Source organism: Heterodontus francisci, chromosome 11 (assembly GCF_036365525.1).
Source record: "Heterodontus francisci isolate sHetFra1 chromosome 11, sHetFra1.hap1, whole genome shotgun sequence".
Taxonomy (NCBI): Eukaryota; Metazoa; Chordata; class Chondrichthyes; order Heterodontiformes; family Heterodontidae; genus Heterodontus; species Heterodontus francisci.
In genome coordinates, this window is record NC_090381.1 from 109,600,118 (window position 1) to 109,620,945 (window position 20,828).

Genomic DNA, 20,828 nt, shown 5'->3' on the forward strand with positions numbered 1-20,828 from the left:
CTGGCTCGGTCATAGAAGACAGAGGGTAGCAGCGGAAGGGTGCTTTTCTGAATGGAGGGATGTGACTAGTGGTGTTCCGCAAGGATCAGTGCTGGGACCTTTGCTGTTTGTGGTATATATAAAAATGATTTGGAGGAAAATGTAGCTGGTCTGATTAGTAAGTTTGCAGATGACACAAAGGTTGGTGGAGTTGCGGATAGTGATGAGGATTGTCAGAGGATACAGCAGGATATAGATCAGTTGGAGACTTGGGCGCAGAAATGGCAGACGGAGTTTAATCCGGACAAATGTGAGGTAATGCATTTTGGAAGGTCTAATACAGGTGGGAAGTATACAGCAAATGGCAGAACCCTTAGGAGTATTGACTGGCAGAGAGATCTGGGCGTACAGGTCCACAGATCACAAAGTGGCAACGCAGATGGATAAGGTGGTCGAGAAGGCATATGGTATGCTTGCCTTCATCGGTCGAGGCATAGAGTATAAAAATTGGCAAGTCATGCTACAGCTGGTTGGAGTCACACCTGGCGCAAGGGAAGATGGTTGTGGTTGTTGGAGGTCAATCATCTAAACTCCAGGACATCACTGCAGGAGTTCCTCAGGGTAGTGTCCTAGGCCCAACCACCTTCAGCTGCTTAACCAATCACCTTCCTTCAATCATTAGGTCAGAAGTGGGGATGTTCGCTGATGACTGCACAATATTCAGCACCATTCGTGACTCCTCAGATACTGAAGCAGTCAGTGTAGAAATACAGCAAGACTTGGACAATATCCAGGCTTGGGCTGATAAGTGGCAAGTAACATTCACGCTACACAAGTGCCAGGCAACGACCATCTCCAACAAGAGAATCTAACCATCTCCCCTTGACATTCAACGACATTACCATTGCTGAATCCCCCACTATCAACATCCTAGGGGCTACCAATGAGTAGAAACTGAACTAGAGTAGCCATATAAATACTGTGGCTACAACAGCAGGTCAGAGGCTAGGAATCCTGAGGCGAGTAACTCACCTTCTGACTCCCCAAACCCTGTCCACCATCTACAAGGCACAAGTCAGGAGTGTGATGGAATAATCTCCACTTGCCTGTCCTATGCTCTCCACTCCTATGCAGAACTTGAACCCTGAGGACTCAATGAGCTAGAATTTGGAACAGGGTACAATCTCTGATCTGTGAAAGGAACAGCTTTGGTTGTTTCTCACTCAATGCCAATGTTTTTAAACAAAGTGAGAAACTTTGCCACATTAAGTAATTTGTGGTATCAGAATTAGACTGAAAAAGAAAATACACACGCACACAGATGTTTCTTTTTAAATTGCATTTATTTTTTCAAATAGCTAAAACAGTTATTGTTTAAATAATGTTCCAGTAATCAAAGACAAGTCTTTAAATTATATATCAATCCAAATATGGACATAACTGGGTTTGAACAAGAGCAAGGAGCAAGCATTTCCCCCCCTCTCTCTCCGCTGCAATATACATGAAATAGCACTGGCCTGTAGCTACACTATACGATGCACAAATACTCAAATACCATTTGAGAGCAGGTTGAGATACTCACTACTAGAAAAACCACTGGCACGCTGGCAAATCTTTCTTCAAGAAAGACATGATAACAGAAAAAAAAAAATGCTTTATCATCTCGTTAGGAAAAGCATATGAATATAGAAAATTTCTACACTACCAAGTATTTCTTTTCTGTGCTATTAGTTTAATTAAACAGTTAACTACAAAGTTGTGTGGTCCACGCTCAGGTTACTCTGTGAAATGTCAGAGCCCAGTTAATTACTGCACGGCGAGCAGATGCTGGAAATCAATTAAGTTCCACATTTAACTCGATCCATCAGCTACCAATAATGCGGCAGAGGTCTAAAGGAGCAGGAAGGCTTGAAACTGACTGAACATTTTCGAAATTAAATACTTCTTGTGTGTGTGTTGGTTTGAGCTGAGGGGGTAGAAAAGGACTTCAGCAGCCTGTAAAATGCTGTATTCTGCATGAATGTTAGACCACTGAGTAAACTTGATATCTTACTGTGAAAGTAGGACTCATTTTACAAAATACGAAGTAACATGGCCAACGCTGTTTACAACTGCAGCAAGCTTTCCATTTGCTTGACTCAACTTCTCTTCGTCTTTGCAAGCCATTAAGGGGAATATGGATTGTGCAGGGGCATCTGTGGGGAAAGTCTACATCTCTCTGGTTAGTGATGATCGTCTATACTCAGAATTACATGTAATGTGAAGATTACTGTAAGACTAGTGTTCATAGTGCTGAAACATAGGTCCTATTCAAAGTCACATTTGCATGAATCTTAGAAGGAATGTTTTACACAGCCAAGTAAGCTTAGAAGCTGAATGTGCGCCTCAACCTTTATTTCTTGTTACCCCCACAGCAATCATGGTCAAGGGCCTAGAGTAAGGACGGGGCATTGGAGGAAATATGCCAACTGTCTAATCCTAAACTTTGAAGGGCAGAGGTATCATAGCTACATTCTTCACAAGCCAACTTCCTAAACTATCACATACGTTCTGTTTATGCTCCAACATAAATAATGGCACTTAATTACAAGCCCCATAGTTAGGTTCTCCCTCTGTTAAATACTGTATCTTCATACGCTTAACCTGTTCTGTCAGTCACCCACGGTAACAAAATACCTATCTGCATTTGTTTATAAATGGACATTCATCTTAAAAGTGGAAGAATTGATGAACAAGTGAATTTTAATTACTACGCAGAGTTAAGCATTGGTGTTTGATGCATAAATGAGACACATTTTAATGGTTGTTTTCAGATTCCAGCAGCTTAACAACTGTAACCTATTACAAAGAATTGGGTCACACTATTGCTTCTGCTTTCTGTTTTATCAGCCACCAATCCACCACAAAAGGTCTGCAAGAAGTTACCGATATGCACAAATTTCACTTTGCAGCATTGGACAGGGTTCTGCTTCCTGCTTGGGTTCTATCACTGGTTAAATGTGTAATGAAAATGAACGACTTTGCATCCACAAGTTTTCCAAACCTGAAAGTATTCTTACAAGTGTTGAAATGCAAATTGCCTGAATGGAGCAAGACTCTTACCTTTTTGCACCATCTACCAATCTGCACTTAAGCTTCAGGCTTTGAGTGCACATAATCTCTGCCTGTGAGCCTCAGGTTAGATGAAATCAGGGTGCCAGAAATACAGATATTCACTTCCTCAAATAGTGCCAAACAGGAGCACCAATTTATGATCTGTTGTTTCTCAATACGTTCACAGCTGAATAAGGACATACAGACATGATTTACCAGACGTAATCCTTTTGGGCCACTGGGTTTGCCAAGTTGAAATATCACACTGCAAACTATGGTGTGGAATACAATTTGTCTTGGCCTTTGAAATATGCTAACATGAACAAGCTTTTCTAGGGTACCTCTAACTCTCTCCTCTGCCGAAATATCGTGGCTTATTGATCGTTGCGACTGGGGTGGGGGAATTTTAAAACACTATGATTATCATGCAGTTTTAACATTTCACAATATCTCATCGCGGCATCCACAGTGGGCCACGTACATGTCTCCATCCCAATGTGGAACTGTTTTCAACATCAGCTACTCGTGCTCTGTTGCTGGAGATGTAACTGTCCCTGTTCTACGACTTACTGTATAATGGCTGTGTCTCTTCGTCTTCTTCCTCCTCTTCCTCCTCCTCCTCTTCGTCATCGTCTGTGGGCTGTTCCAGTTCCTCTTTAGTGATCATTTCAAAGTCATTCCCATTGCCGCTGCTGTGCTGGGAGCCATCGTCATCCCTCCGGTCGCTGTCCGTATCCGACTGTCGCTCCCTTGCTGAATTGCCCGCCGCCACCTCTGCTGCTGCTCCCGCGTTTGTCTCTTCCTCCTCTCCCGCCTTCCCCTCATCGCCATTGGGCTGCTGTTGTTTCTGAGGGTCTGTCTCCTCACCTGATTTCTTGGAGTCCGATTTGGGCCCCTTGTACTCGTGTGTATACAAGGGCCTGAAGGAGTCAATGAAGCCAACGTCCGCTGTCAGGTTTGGCAAGAACCAGAAATGATGTCGGCCGCCGGTGAGGAGCCAAATTAAGAGAAAGAGGATACACCGAGCTGCGAAGAATTGAAAAGAAAGACATGGAGAAGAGAATCAAATAGGCATCAGTGTTATGTGACAGATAAAAATGGAAGTCAAAAGATACAGCGTTTATCTGTTTCTGACACTTCTTGTCAAAAGAACTGTTTTGCCTTCTGGACAAAGCATTTAATTTTTTCTATACATGAGGGATTTTGATAGAGTAAATAAGCAGAAATGATTTCCACTGGTAGGAGGGTAAGTAACTAGAGAACACAGACCAGATAATTGGCAAAGAAGCCAGGGTGGGGGTGTACGTGAACAGATGAGGGGACTATTTTAAAAAATGCAGTGTATTATGATTTTTATAATTCATGGGATGTGGGTGTCGCTAGCATGGCCAGTATTTATTGTTCATCCCTAATCTCCCTTGAACTGAGTGGCTTGCTAGGCTATTTCAGAGGGAAGTTAAGAGTCAACCATATTGCTGTGGGTCTGGAGTCATATATAGGCCAGACCAGGTAAGGACGACAGATTTCCTTCCCAAACGGACATTAGTGATCCAGATGGGGTTTTTACGACTATCGATGATAGTTTCATGGCACCATTACTGAGACAAACTTTCAATTCTAGATTTTTATTAATTAATTGAATTTATCAATTTTAAATTCTACCAGCTGCCACGGTGGGATATGAACCCATGTCCCAGGACATTAGCAGCCTGGGCTTCTGGATTATTAGTTCAGTGACATTATTAAGCTATCGTCTCCCCCATGATCTGAAATGCGCTGCTTGAAAGGGTGGTCGAAGCAGATTCAGGACTAACTTTCAAAAGGGAATTGCTAAGTATATAGACTGGGCTGAGAGTCCTGGCTTAAGTCCGGTCCGACTCCCCTGTCAACGCATTGACTGACACCGTGGTGTCAATACTCACTTTGAAAATCTGTAAAATGACTTATAATCAGGGAAGCGGGTGGGACGAGGTGTTAGCACATCTTAATTTTACTTCTTGGAGGCTTGGCTTCAAATCTGACCCTACCGTGGCTGAAAATCTCCACACTCTCTGCTGGCTGTAAGGATCTTGTGAAATGAGGTTGGGAAAGTCTTAATTCCGATTTTACAAGGGTATGAATGTTGAAAGAATAACCCATCAGGACGACTCCTTCCATAGATTGTGTACAGTTTACAGTTCGCAGTACCCTACCATACCCATTTAATCTCCTGATGGACAGTTCTGCATAATTGCTCTAATTCCTAAAGGCAGTGGAGCATTACTCCAGAATATGCACTGACCCGACAGGTCCTCTGTTTAACCTTGGCCTGCTGCCCTCCTCTGACAATACCATGCCCGCAGACCAGTAGTAAAGTGAGTTGATATGGCAAGATGCTAGGGCGGCAGGAATGGGTACAGTGAGGCAGATACCAGAGTGGATAGAGCCAGGTATCATGGAAGCAGAGGAGTGGGCAAAACAAGGTATGAGGGCAGCAGGGCTTAAGTGCAGCATAATTCCAGCGCAGCAAGGTAAAAATGTGCAAAGGAAACCCGACCCCAATCTGAATGTCTGAACTGGAAGCCCGATATGACCCGGCCCGAACCCAAAATGTGTCATTGGATCCCGTCGGGGTCGGGTCAGGTAGCAGGCCTTTACATCAGTACATGGGTAAAGACCTGCTTCCCGACCCAACCCTGACGGGTCCCAATGACGTGTCGGGTTCGGGTTGGGTCAGACTTCCAGGTCTGGCATTCGGGCTCAGTCAGGTTTCCTTCGCACACCTTTACAACAAGGCATTAGGGAGAACCACAACTTGCATTTATATAGCACTTTTAATGTCGTAAAACATCCTAAGGTGATTCACTGGAGTGATATCGACCAAAATTTGACACTGAACCCAAGGGAGGCGAGGGAGAGGGGTTGGGAGGGAATTCCAAAACTTGGGGCCTATGCAGCTGAAGGCACATCCACCAATGATGCACTGAATAAAATCTGGCCTGCACAAGAGACGAAAATTGAAGGAGTGCAGAGATCTGAGGGTTGGAGGAGGTTATGGAGATAGAGGGGAACGAGGCAATGGAGGGATTGTTTGCCTTGATGTGGATACAAAATCACCAAATTACTTTTCTGAAGAAATGGAATTAACTTAGACATTCCTTCAATATTCTTAATGTGTTATCTGTTTTCCTTCAGATACAGTGAAATCTATGCATTCTCAATCTTTCAAATAAATCAGCAGCTATTTTAAGATACAAAATCTTTGAACATAAATGCTTACTCACCTACAGCAAGGAGGAGAATGCTGGCAACGAAACAGCCTGCTGCAACACTGAGATAATAAACACCTACTCGCATTTCTGCAGGCCACAGGGGGAACAGTGTGGCAGCTATCACTGCAATTACTGTTAAATTATCAAACACACAAACAAGTTAGAGTTATTGCCTGATTCTGAAATAGAGATAGAGGGGACCGAGGGGGTGGGGAGAAAGCGAGCAAGATAGGGACAGAGAACAAACATGAAAGGGGTAATGAGCAATATTTTATATAATATAAACACACACACATGCATATCAAAAAAATGTTGGCATTTGATTGCCCTTTGAACTATTTACCTAATATCAGCCCCATTGCAAATGTTTTGAAATGAACGGGATCGTAGATCCACACGTATACCTGAAAAAAATGTTAGAGAAACAGGCAAACTGAGTATTCCTCAATATCAAAACAACAGATTCCAAAGTCTCCGCATAGGTTGAGCAGTAGTGTGATGCATGGGAAGCAGAGTTACGTGAGGAAACACAGATCGTGTCCTCAAAATCAGCCTATTCCGTTCTCCTCTGGGAGAATGACATTTATTGAACCCAACAATGAACATAAAAGGCAGGTAATCAGATTAGCAACAAATGACTTTGCTGCACTCAAGGCCGAAGGAATGGAACACATTATATTTTATGCATCTGGTGTCATGTTGTCATGCCAAGTACAGCGTGGTGAGATGTGGAGTAAAACTCCTTCAGTGCCTAGACTTGATAGAAACTGTACTGAGATTGCCCAAAATTATTTCACATCGGACTCCAAGAGCTGGCAGGCACCAGTCTGGGGCGAATGTGAACCAAGGTATCAGAGAGGAAAGGAGAGTAACTAGCCCTCATCACAGAATCAGACAAGAACAGGAGACCATTCATCCCATCGTTCCTGTGCTAGCTCTCTGTACAAATGTTGATGAGAACAGGATGGGGCTCGGCTGTGACACCTGTTGGGATCCGATTACCGGCCATTACTGGCACGAGGTACTGAGATCTGTGACACTCTACAGAACTCCAACTCAGCAATGAATCACGAGCTTTCGGAGGGAAGGGAGAAAGCTGGGCCAGAAAATGGAGGAGATCTGATCACAATTAAATGACTGAAAGCATCCCTTTGGGTCAATGCTGTGCTTCGATGCTAATGTTTCCGAGTAAAACAACCTTTCGGCATTCAGGTACATTAAGAAATAATATTGTATTTTTACTGAAGTTCAAAAAGCTCTTAACGTGTGCCAGTAAAGGCTACAATTCAGAACTGGTCACGTGAACAGCAAAGACTGCAGCAACAGTCCATCAGCTCAGGCACATAATAAATCCATATTTCTAACATGTTTTATAAAGTCATTTAATAGACTTGCCTCACGGTATTCAAGGTCAAAAGCAAAATACTGAGGATGCTGGAAATCTGAAATAAAAACAGAAAATGCAGGAAATAGTCAGTAGGTCAGGCAGCATCTTTGGAGAGAGAAACAGAGTTTACGTTTCAGGTTGATGCTGCCTGGCCTGCTAAGTATTTTCAGGATATACAGATTTTTTTCATTGCAGCAAAGTCCTTCCTGGATTCCAAGGGTTAAATTACAAGGAGCGATTACATAAAATAGGGCTGTATTTCCTGGAATTTAGAAGATTAAGGTTTTCAAGAAATTAAGGGGAACTGATTGGGTAGATAGACAGAAATTATTTCTGATGATTGGGGAATCTAGGACCAGGAGACATAGCCTAAAAATTAAAGCCAGATCTTTCAGGAGTGAAGTTTAGGAAACACTTCTACACGTAAAGCGAGGTAGAAGTCTGGAATTCTCTTCTGCAAATGGCAGCTGATGCTGTCAATTGTTAATTTTAGATCTGAGCTGGATAGATTTCTATTAACCAAAGGTATTAAGGGATATGGGGCAGAGATGAGTATATGGAGTTAGGCCACAGGTCAAATATTATTTCATTGTATGGCAGGACAGGCTCAAGGGCTAAATGGCCTACCTCTGTTCATAAGTCACAGAAAGGCCCTGCTAGCAAAACATACAGAACACTTCCTCGAGTGCTAACTGCAAGAACAAGCTTAGTCAAAATAAAAAGCATAACAACTCAAGAACGCATGCAAACTTTCCTGAATTAAATTTTAAAAACTATTTAAAAAGTCCTACCGAGTCAAAATGAAGTGTATGGATAATTTCAGTGAAGATCAATCTGGATTTACTGGTAAGAAATCTAGGAGTTAACTTTAAACTTTGTCAAGGGTAGAAAACAAATTGGCTGCCTGTTGTAGAACTCGACTGAATTTTCCCTTCCATGGGTAACTGATCCAATTGTTTACATTAATCATAAAGGCAGAAAGAGGGTGAGGAGAGAGATTCAGAGAAACAACTTTAGGTGACGATGCTGGAATATGGATTGTTTTACTATAACATAGAAACAGAAAATAGGAGGAGGAGTAGGCCATTTGGCCCTTCGAGCCTGCTCCGTCATTCATTATGATCATGGCTGATTATCCAGTTCAGTAACCTGTTCCCACTTTTGCCCCATACCCTTTGATCCCTTTCGACCCAAGAGCTATATCTAACTGCTTCTTGAAAACATACAATGTTTTGGCCTCAACTGCTTTCTGTGGTAGCGAATTCCACAGGCTCACCACTCTCTGGGTGAAGAAATTTCTCCTCATCTCAGTCCTGAAAGATTTACCCCGTATCCTGAGACTATGACCCATGGTTCTGGACTATCCCCCCCATCGGGAACATCCTTCCTGCATCTACCCTGTCAAGTCCTGTTAGAATTTTATAGGTTTCTATGAGATCCCCCCCCCTGAGGCAGAGATGACTGCATTTTTTAAAGGGAGGTGCATAAATATTTGAAAAAGCAGACACAGATGTATTGGGGGAAGAGAGCAGGGGAGTAGAATTAGTTTTGGATTGCACTGGCTTAAAGTTGGCAGACAGGATGGGCCTTCATCCAGGGCAGAAACCTCAATGGACATTCATTACCTCATTCCCGTCAAGGAAAAGCTGGTCGTTGTGTGGTTCCAATTTAAATTTTCTTTTTGTCTCTTTCTTTTTCTTTGGTGTTCCTGGAGCTTCATCCTAACAATCAAATAGTAAGTTACTGACAGAAGTGTTGACTGAGGACATCTGTTACTTTGGTATTGAGTCCTACATAAATACGCTGTCTGCATGAGTGGAAACACACAATTTACAGCGCAGAAACAGCCCAGCCAGCTCAACAAGTCTATTCTTCACATCAGCCTTCTCCCACCTGACTTTATCTCACCTTATCAACATATCGTCCTATTGCATTCTTCATCATGTGAAGCTTCTCCTTCAAATCCATCTATGCTAATTTTCTTTTTATTTGATCATGGGATGTGAGCGTCACTGGCAAGGTCAGCATTTGTTGCACATCTCTAATTGCCCTTGAGAAGGTGGAGGCGAACCACCTTCTTGAACTGCTGCGGTCCATGTGGTGTAGGTACACTAACAGTGCTGTTAGGAAGGGAGTTCTAGGATTTTGTCCTGCCATGGTGGAATTTTAACTCATCTCCAGAGGATTAGCCTGGGCCTCTGGATTACTAATCCACACACTGCCACTATGCTACCATTCTCTGAACTCCTCCATGCATTTGCATGTTCCACATTCTCACCACTCTGAGTAAATAAGTTTTTCCTGGATTCTTTCTTGGATTTATTAGTGACTATCTTGTATCGTGGCCCCTAATTTTGGACTCCCCCACAAGTGGAAAAAAATGCTGGCCTTGCCAGTGATGCCCACTTGCTACGCCCACCCAATCAAATCCCTTCATAATTTTCAAGCCGTCTCTCAGTCTTTTCTTTTCTAAAGAAAAGAGCCCAACCTGTTCAATCTTTTGTTTAAAAAGATGCAACTGTGTTTTCACATAATAAAACATTTTTTTACAGGGAGAGAACTGCAAGCTTGCAATGTTTCATTATCTAGTTTACACTTTCAAGTTGCTGACCAGAGGTAGCCTTTTGGGTAGTATTCCTTCTGCCACAATGGCTGTGGATAGCCACCCTGCCCCACCAACCCCGACCCCCATTATCAATGAAAAGGAATACATCAGAAAAATGGTCTGCTGTCAGGCTTCCTCAAATTAGCAGCCTGAAGGCAGGAAGCACAGGAATAGGAAGGCTTCAGAATGTGGTAGGATTACACAACTTCCCTTTGTGCACAAACCAAAAAAAAGGCTGCGTTTGCTGACAACGCAGCCACTAGGTGGCGCTGCACTGGCACATGCGCAAATGCAGACTGTTCAACTAAAACGTCACAGTCCGCGACGTTCAGGCAGCTGCCAGGACTAAAGATGGCGCTGCTCAAATAATCACACAAAGGCAACGTAAACACATGGCAGCACACAATGGCCGGACAGATTGGCTGGCTGGGGAATGGCTGGAGAGAGCAGGCAGGGGTGGTGGAGAATGGTTGGAGAGAGCGAGGGGGGGGAGGGGAGCCACTGTGGTAGTGGGGAATGGCCGGAGAGCGCAGGCGGGGGGAATGGCCGGAGAGAGCAGGCGGGAGGGAATTCTCCACCACACCCCGCTCTCCCCCCCCCACCACTTCTCCCTCATACCCCGCTCTCTCCGTAGCGCACGCGCAGACAGCAGAAGCCTGTTGGCAGGTTGGCGCAGTCGTATGACGTCCCCCCCGGCTGCGTTGTCGAGAATCACTTTGAAAAAAAAATTCAGAATTTCAAAGAATCACAATCGTTACAGTGCAGGAGGCCATTCGGCCCATCGTGTCTGCACCGGCTCTCTGAAAGAACTCCCTCAGTTCCATTCCCCTGCCTCCTCCCCATAACCCTACATATTCTTCCTTTTCATAAAACTGTCTAATTCCCTTTTGAATGCTTGAATTGAACCTGCCTCCACCACGTTCCAAGGCAGGGCATTCCAGACCGTAACCACTCGCTGCGTGAAAAAGTTTTGCCTCATGTCACTCTTGCTTCCTTACCAAATACTTTAAATCTGTGCCTTCTCGTTCTCGATCCTTTCACGACTGGGAACAGTTTCTCGCTATCTACTCTGTCCAGACCCCTCATGATTTTGAATTCCTCTATCAAATCACCTCTTAGCCTTCTCTTCTCCAAGGAAAACAGTCCTAACTTCTCCAATCTATCTTCATAACTGAACTTCCTCATCCCTGGAACCATTCTTGTGAATCTTTTCTGTACTCTCTCCAATGCCCTCATGTCTTTCCTCAAGTGCGGCGCCCAGAATTGGACGCAATATTCCAGCCGAGGCCGAACTAGTGTCTTATACAAGTACAACATAACTTCTTTGCTCTTGTACTCTATGTCCCTATTAATAAAACCCAGGATTCTGTATGCTTCATTAACTACTCTCTCAACCTGTCCTGCCACCTTCAATGACTTATGCACATATACGCCCAGGTCCTTCTGCTCCTGCACCCCCTTTAGAATTGTACCCTTTATTCTATATTGTCGCTCCATGTTCTTCCTATCAAAATGAATGCCTTCACAATTCTCTGCATTGAACTTCATCTGCCACCTGTCTGCCTATTCCACCAACTTTTTAATGTCCTTTTGAAGTTCTACACTATCTTCCTCACAGTTCACAATGCTTCCAAGTTTCGTATCATCTGTAAACTTTAAAATTGTGCCCTGTACACCAAGGTCTAGGTCATTAATGTATATCAGGAAAAGCAAGGATCCCAACACTGATCCCTGGGGAACTCCACTACAAACCTTCCTCCAGCCCGAAAAACATCCATTAACCACTACTCTTTGTTTCCTGTCACTCAGCCAATTTCGTATCCATGTTGCTACCATCCCTTTTATTACATGAGCTACAAGTTTGCTCACATGTCTGTTGTGTGGCACTGTATCACTACATTGCCCTCAACAACCCTCTCTGTTACTTCCTCAAAAACTCCAGCAAGTTAGTTAAACATGATTTTCTCTGAGGAAATCCATGCTGGCTTTCCTTAATTAACTCACATTTGTCCATGCGCCAATTGATTTTGTCCTTAACTATTTTTTCTAGAAGTATTCCCACCACTGAAGTTAAATTGACTGGCCTGTAGTTGCTGGGCTTATCTTTACACCCTTTTTGAACAAGGGTGTAACGTTTGCAATTTTAGAAACTATTTTTATTCTTAGTTAAAATTGAATCCATTTTTTTTTAATGCAAGAGGATAACACATGTAGGAACAGTTTTCAACTCTTCACATCAAAAAGGAATATGAACTCAAGGGAGGAAAACCAGTTAGCAACTGTGGCAAAAATCCAATTCAAGTTACTGAGGTGGCAAATTAAGTGTTCAAGATCATAAAGTTTAACACATGAGCTAATGGTTCCTACTGCGGCCATTTGCCAAAACAATCTCAAAGCCTGAGAGGAAATGTATTACTTCAGGTTCGTGAAAGGTTAAGGGTGGCTTATGAAAAGGATAAAAGTCAAGATTACTTCAAGAAGCTGATGATTGGGTGGCAAAAGGGTATAAACTCAGCATAAAGTGGGCAGTCAGAGTAAATATTTTCACACAGTGCTATTGGGATAATGAAATATATTCTCCTAAGTAGTTACTGAAGTGGAGTCACTCGTGACATTTTTGAGCGAGTTAGGTAAACAAGAAAAACGAGCAGCAGGGAAATGGGATTAGAGTAGGAAACACTGTTGTGGAACTAACACCAGCACAGGTATGATGGGTTGAACAGCCTCTCCCCTTTGCTGAAATGTGAGCTTCCATAAAAATGAAAATGAGTGAATTTATTGACGTGATGCTTTGAGTAAAATGCTCAAGCATTCTCTAAATTCCAATGCCATCAACTAAATCAAAGGCATTTATATTCACGCAGGTTAAGAAAACAAGTAACAGTTTAACTAGGTTACAAGATGATAATGGATGAGCTATTAGGCCCAACCGGAATTATCCTAAAACCTCCTAGCCCCCACTACATGGTTTGGTGTCAAATTTTACTTGATAATGCTCTAATGAAGCATCTTGAACGCGCTATATAAATGCAAGTTGTCATCTTTCCTTTGACATTAGGGATCAGCTTTATGGCTCTTTTCTACATTGTAATCATGACTGAATGTCTCTTTTAGGTTCTGGTGCTAAGAACTCTGCACAGCATTTAAGGTTTTGTTTGAGCAGATATGTCAGACTTGCTCTGACATTTGATTAGTTCAACATTTGTTGTTTGCTGCTTTGTATTGGTTGGATATGTTCAGCATCAAGCCTACTAAAACTAGGTCTCTCTCAACCTGCCAGGTCAACACTCCAGTGCAGTACTGAAGGAACATTGCACATTTAGAGGCATTGCCTTTTGGATGAGATGTTAAACTGAGGCCCCGATCACCCTCTTGGGTGGATGATAAAGATCTCACTGCACTATTCAAAGAGGAGCAAGGAAGCTTTAACGGCGTCTTGGCCAACATTTATCCCTGAACCAACATCATCAAACAGAGACTAACTGGTCATTTCTCTCATTGCTATTTGTGGGACTCTGCTGCGTGCATTACTAGTTACCGTGTTTCCAGATTATAACAGCCTTATTATAGTATAGATTATGACTTCAAAAGTACTTCACTGGCTGTAGAGCACTTTTGGATGCCCTGCGAAATTAAAATCAATGCGACTTGTTTCTTCTTTCTCCTGTGCATTGAGTTTCTGAATCTGCATCATTGGCGTGAATTAAAAACAGTCACGGTCACTCAGTACTTTCCCCTAATCCCAACATAAATACTCTAACAAGCTAATTTCTTACTATTTCCACAATTTACCTGGAATCCTCACTGTTTTGAACTTATCCAATAGAAGGATAGAGTTGGATAAAAATGGGAGGAGCTCATGCGGAGCATAAAAACAGGCACAGACCTGTTGGGTTGAATGGTCTGTTTCTGTGCTGTAAATACTATAACCGTTTTATGTGGAGTACTGTCACACACTTGGCGTATGTCACTCAGGAAACAGGTCTCTTACCTTCTTCTCCTTCTTGCTTTCTTCTTTCTCACTGTCTTTTTTCTTCTCTTTTTTACTCTTTTCATCCTTCATGATTTCTTTCTTGCTCTTCTTTTCCTCTTCTTTGCTACTGTCATTTTTCCCTTTCTCCTTTTTGATTTCTTTTTCAGACTTCTTTTTCATCACTTTCAATGCACGGTGGAAGAATTGCTTCTTAAGGAGCCTGTCAACATCACAGGGGAAAAGGATTTATTTCTTTTGAGTGCAAAAATATTTTGAAAAAAATCTCCCCTTTTATTCCCTGATGTTTATTCTTGCACAGGCAAGGTTGTGGAAGCATCAGTGTCCTCTGGGACCTCAACTTTCTGGTCAATATTTATCCCTCAACCAACATCACAAATAAATTAATCTGGTTATTATCTCAATGCCGTTTGTGGAAGCTTGCTGAATGCAATTAGGCTGCCTCGTTCTCTACATTCCAATGCTGACTGCACTTCAAAAACTACTTCATTGGCTGTAAAACTCTTTGGGATGTTCTGAGGTCATGATAAGAGCCACACAAATACAAATCCTTTCTTCACTAAACTTCCATTAGAAAATTCTTTCAGGAGAAATCCTGGAATCACGCTACTACTTCTGTAGCCACTTTTATCGAACTGAAAAAAGCTGTAGTTTTGTCACTCACTGTTACAGATGGGATTATATATCTTTAATGTACATGAATAAATACTCCACCCATTTTTTGGATGAGACATTAAAACGATTTTCTTACATTTCCCACCAAATGTGGGAAAGTTAAAATGCTACAATAATCTTCAAATGTTTCCAGACTGCTGAATCATCACAGCTGTAGCTCTGATTGGAAGGCTCAATGTTTGACTCCGTGCTTAAGAGCGTTTAAACTACTGAGGTGGATTTCTGGTTTGTGCCATAAGAAATGTACGCGTGCTTCCCCTATTGACTCAAGTCAGAGAGACCAGGCTAAAGCCAATGCTTAGGAACATCCATATCTGTTCATGGGTGTTGCTGCAGTTTAATTAGCTGAACATATGCAGCTTACCTTGCAGAGCACTAGAAAGCTTGCCACTGTATTACTGCAGTCAGGATCATTCTACCAATTAAGGAACTAGCTTGTGCAGTTATCTGGAGCTGTGGGAAGGGAATTCTACCTCCCACTCTCACCCTTCCAGATTAATAGTACTGTGGACCAGCCTGATATAGTTATCGGGTTACCGAGTTTACCACTGGTTCCAATCTTCAATTACTAAGCAAGTGATCATGGAGTTACCGCAACCCAAAGAAATGCTGGTTACTAAGCACATGCCACCCACCTGCCTGCCCCCCACCTCATCAACTCAATGGTTGATATTAACAAGAGGCAAACAGTAGAATTTGTAAAATTTAACAATTAAAAAATTCTACACACCTGTTGCAGTATTCGACTATCGATTCCCTGGTTGTAAAGACAGCCTCGTCTCCTTTCTTTGATTTTGCCCATTTGGAATCCAGCAAGCAGTCTACTGCTTTGGAAGCTGAAAGGTGATGACAATATTACAAAGTATTTACAGCACAGAAACAGGCCATTCAGCCCAACGGATTATGAGCCTCCTCTCACCCTTCTTCATCTAAACGCATCAACTTATCCTTCCATTCCTTTCTCCCTCATATATTTATCTAGCTTCTCCTTAAATGTATCTATTATTCATCTCAACTACTCCACGTGGTAGCAAGTTCCACATTCCAACCACATTCTGGGTAAAGACGTTTCTCCCAAATTCCCTATTGGATTTATTAGTGACTATCTTGTATCTGTGGCACCTAGTTTTGGTCTCATTTTTTCTACAACTACCCTATCAAACCCTTTCATAAAGACGTTTATCAGGTCACTCCTCAGCCTTTTCTTTTCTAGAGTAAATGAGACACAGTTTGTTCAATCTTTCCAATAGTTCTGAGCTTTGATGTTATTCTCGTAATTTTTTTGCACTTGCTCCAGTCCCTCTACATCCTTTTTAAAATATGGAGACCAGAACTGATTGCAGTACTCCAAGTGTGGTCCAGCCAGGATCTATACAAGGTTAACATAATGGGCTGTAATTTATGAGCACGCCGCAAATCATGGCGGCGCACTCTGCTGTCGGTGGTCTTCACGCGCAGATGCGCCGTTGCTGAGCCCCCGCTATATTTTGCATGGGGGCTCATTTAAATGGAGGGGGCGCAGCGGCCACCTTTGATGACATAGAGGGGATGGCCGCTCCGTCCCCGGCAACAGCGTCCGGCGCCACTGCGCAGGTGCCATTTTTAAATGGCTTCAAGCCCTTAGAGGAAATTTTTATTTTTATAGAGAATTTTCGAATCATAAATAACCCATTCCCCACCCCCCCAAAAAAACTTTGACTCCGATCACAACCTTCACCCCCGATCTTGAATAACTTTAACCCTCAACCCCTCCCCACCACCAATCCAAAGAGTCTTTTTCCTGCTCCCACCCCCAACCTGAGAATCTCACTCCTCCCCGCTCCCCACCAGTATCACACTTCGGAACTCCAAATGGAGTTCCGAAGGCGTGGGGGTTTCGTCCAGTGGCCGGAATACTGGCGTGACATGGCTGTCGCTACCAGGTGGGTAATTATTCTTTAGGGTGGCTGCACAGAGGCTGCGCCGCCAGTAAAATACGGCTGGGACCTCTTGTGGAAAGGTCGTAGTGGGCCTCTCCCAGAAAAATGTTCTGGGCCCCCCGCCACATCCCTGACGCCGGAGGGCTCATAAAATTCAGCTCAACTTCTCTGCTTTTCAATTCTATCTCTCTAGAAATGAACTCCAGTGCTTTGTTTTACAGTACAGTAAAAGGTGCTCAGTACATTCCTACATACATACTAGCTTTCATTCAAGATGAACACTAGAATCAGTTTTAAGTTGACAGGACACATACATTACATGTAACAAAGTCTAGGTGAATTTATTTCAGGCAGCTCTTGTTGGTTCTTCACTTCGACATATTATGCTCAGGTTACTACACAAAGGAAGTAAGGGTACCAAGGGATACGAAACTAAGGCTGGTAAATGGAGTTGAGGTGCTGTATATTCTATGTAATTCTGCATAGGATTTTTTTTAATGCAGGAAAGATGGATTATTCACATTGTAATAACTTTTATGAAGAACCTAACAAAGTTGGTTCCAGCCAAATTCTCACCATGGCAACAGGTTCAAATTTCATGGGGCACAAATTAAAAACTAGGTAGTCTGGAGCAAGGAAGGTCTTCAAATGGAAGTATTTTATGAAAAGGGTAATCAATTTGTGGAATAAATCACAGGGAATACTCGCGAAGCAATGGGTTCAAGAGACAAATGGAATTGTTTGCAGAGAGAGGAGTGGGGGATTAAGGGATAGAGTTAAAAGGCAGAAAGGTAGTGGTTGACATTAATGAGAATGCATGGATTTGTCAGATCTAATGGCCTTTGTTATGGAGTATAGCATTTATTTCATGTGCCAGAATACTTCAACCCACAATTGTCCTAGGACAATTGGAGTTTTCAAGACCAAGATCAATAGATTTTTGTTAGGTAAGAATATCAGGAGATCTGGAGCCAAGGCAGGTAAATGGAGTGGAGGTACAGATCAGCCATCATCTAGCTGAATGGTGGACCAGGTTCGAGGGGCTAAAGGATCTACTCCTGTTCCTATATTCACATTACTGCAGGAGTTATCCTCAATGTCATAAGGCTGCATTTAATGGGCCTCAATTGAGTAACTTTGCCCACAGGACGTACACACAGGCACCAACACGCGCACGCATGTACTAACATGCACACATACGCGCAAGCACATGTACCAACACACGCACACAAGCATGTGAGTATGCGTACACACACATATACATGCATTTTGTATAAAGTGTTATTTTGTGCATTGTGATCTTACCAATGAAATAATCAACTCTGTGGCCCATCATGGTGGTGGACTTGGTTGGGCAATTGAAGCGCAAATACTTGGCCACCGCTTTCTCCTCTTTAGTTGGTTCTCCAACCTCCTTAAAAACAAAAGACAATTGCACACGATGCGTATGTTCAAGTGGGAACTTTAGCATTTAGACAGTGAGGTTTTTGACTTGGGACTGCCCCTCCCAAGCATCACCCGTTACCAAAGACAAGTTTATGATTAAAATGGACCTTAATCAACATGTACACTGAATAACAATATGGAGCTCGATGCAGCATCTGAGAAACCCAAGGTGAGTGCAACATGCTCACTTTACACCTTTGCTGAAATGGACAGTCTTGCCTGGCTCTGCAGAAGAGTCCTTTAACTGAAGTTATGGGCACACATGAACGAACATGAGAAACAGGAGTAGTCGGCCATTCGGCACCTCCAGTCTGTTCGCCATTCAATAAGATCATGGCTTAAACTCCATTTTCCTGCCTGCTCCCCCATAACCCTTGACTCTCCAAAATCTGCCTAACGCCGTTTTGAATATAATGACCCAGCCTCCTTGCTCTGGGTTGGAGAATTCCAAAAATTAACAACCCTCAGAGAAGAAATGGGAGACCTCTTACTCTGAAACTGTGCCCTCTAGTTCGAGATTCCTCCATGAAGGGAAACATCCTCTCAGTATCTATGCTGTCAAGCCCCTCAGAACCTTGTATGTTTCAATAAGATCACCTCTCATTCTTCTAAACTCCAGTGAGTATAGACTCAACCTTTCTGCATAAGACAACCCCTTTACCCAGGAATCAACCCAGCGAACCTTCTCCGAACTGTCTCCAATGCAAGTATATCCTTCCCTAAATACGATCAAAACTGTGCACAGTGCTCTAGGTGTTGTCTCATCAACACCCTGTACAGTTGTAGCAAGGCATTTCTACTTTTATACTTCATTCCCCTTATAATAAAGTAATTAAAGTAACAAAATACTCAGTATTTCAAGAATTTACAATTTAACATTGCCACAATGAGAAACAATCATACATTGAATACAGCACAGAATTATATTTAGTCAGTGACCAATTCTTTTTACAGTGGAAAATTGCCCAGGTATGTCCTGTCCACAAAAGGGACAAATCCAATCTGGCCAATTACCTCCCCCTCAGTTTACCCTCAATTATCAGCAAAGTGATGGAAGGTGTCATCGACAGTGCTAACAAGAACACTTACCAATAACCTGCTCATTGATGCTCAGTTTGTATACTGCCAGGAGCATTTGGCTCCAGACCTCATTACAGCCTTGGTCCAAACACGCATCTATGCTATTCGCCTCAACCAATCCATGTGGTAGCGAGTTCCACATTCTCACCACTCTGCGTGAAGAAGTTTCTCCTGAATTTTGTATTGGATTTATTAGTGACTATCACATTTATGGCCCCTAGATTTTGGACTCCCCTAAATGTGGAAAAATCTCTCTCTATCCTATCAAACCCCTTCATAATTTTAAAGACAAATTAAGTTAGATAAGATTATATATAGTCATAAATCTACAAAAGCATACTGTTAGTTACTCTTTGAAATGGCTATTTTAAAAATAGGTTTAGAAATTTACCAACTTTTACTTTGGAAAACTACTTTCCAATTAACTTTTTTTTTTAAAAACAGAAGTATTCAAAAGCCCACCTTTTACTAAGAAATCAAATCATTAGTTTGCAGATAATTAAAGTGCGTGTCTGAAGCTGATTATTCCTTCAGTTAATCTGCTATGATATTGGTTTAAGGAGACACCTCATAAAATCTGCATCTAACCGGGTGGCAATAATATCCCTAATTTGTGTAGATATGTTAGGCTGGCTGACATGTCTAACAAGGTCCATACTGGTTACTCATTTGCCTGCTGCTAAAAACTGATCTCCACGCACATTAGCCCCTACAACAATTAGTAACAGGCTCAAAATGACTGCCAGTTAATGTGCCGATTAAAGGCACATGAAGCGTCTGGCACATCACCAGGTATCTGTGATTGCATTGGAGGGGGTGCAGAGGCGATTTACCAGGATGTTGCCTGGGATGGAACATTTAAGCTATGAAGAGAGGTTGGATAGGCTTGGGTTGTTTTCGCTGGAGCAGAGAAGACTGAGGGGTGACACAGATCGAGGTGTACAAGATTATGAGGAGCATGGACAGGATGGATAGGGAACAGCTGTTCCCCTTAGTTGAAGGGTCAGTTACGAGGGGTCACAAGTTTAAGGTGAGGGGTGGGAGGTTTAAGGGGGATTTGAGGAAGAACCTTTTTACCCAAAGGGTGGTGACAGTCTGGAATGCCCTGCCTGGGAGGGTGGTAGAGGTGGGTTGCCTCACATCCTTTAAAAAGTACCTGGATGAGCACTTGGCATGTCATAACATTCAAGGCTATGGGCCAAGTGCTGGCAAATGGGATTAGGTAGACAGGTCAGGTGTCTTTAATGCATCGGTGCAGACTCGATGGGCCGAAGGGCCTCTTCTGCACTGTATTATTCTGTGATTCTGATTCTATCTAGAGTGTGATATTACAGGCAAAACACTGGTAGCCAGCTCTACTTCCAGTTAACTCAAAGTCACTTCATTCAAATGATTTGACAAT

At 42.7% G+C, this 20,828-nt stretch overlaps 1 protein-coding gene across 1 annotated transcript in view; it reads right to left on the minus strand.

Annotated features, from left to right (window-relative positions):
* Positions 1-1,303: 1,303 nt before the first annotated feature.
* The window catches only part of sec62 (SEC62 homolog, preprotein translocation factor), a 42,849-nt gene continuing 23,324 nt past the window's right edge, over positions 1,304-20,828 (minus strand). The window contains exons 2-8 of the mRNA XM_068042745.1: positions 18,206-18,314; positions 15,712-15,817; positions 14,307-14,508; positions 9,336-9,431; positions 6,667-6,727; positions 6,336-6,455; positions 1,304-4,098 (exon numbers count right to left, since the gene is read on the minus strand). Of these exons, the coding sequence (XP_067898846.1) occupies positions 3,632-4,098; positions 6,336-6,455; positions 6,667-6,727; positions 9,336-9,431; positions 14,307-14,508; positions 15,712-15,817; positions 18,206-18,314 (1,161 nt within the window). The 3' untranslated portion in view covers positions 1,304-3,631. The remainder of the gene's footprint in view (positions 4,099-6,335; positions 6,456-6,666; positions 6,728-9,335; positions 9,432-14,306; positions 14,509-15,711; positions 15,818-18,205; positions 18,315-20,828) is intronic.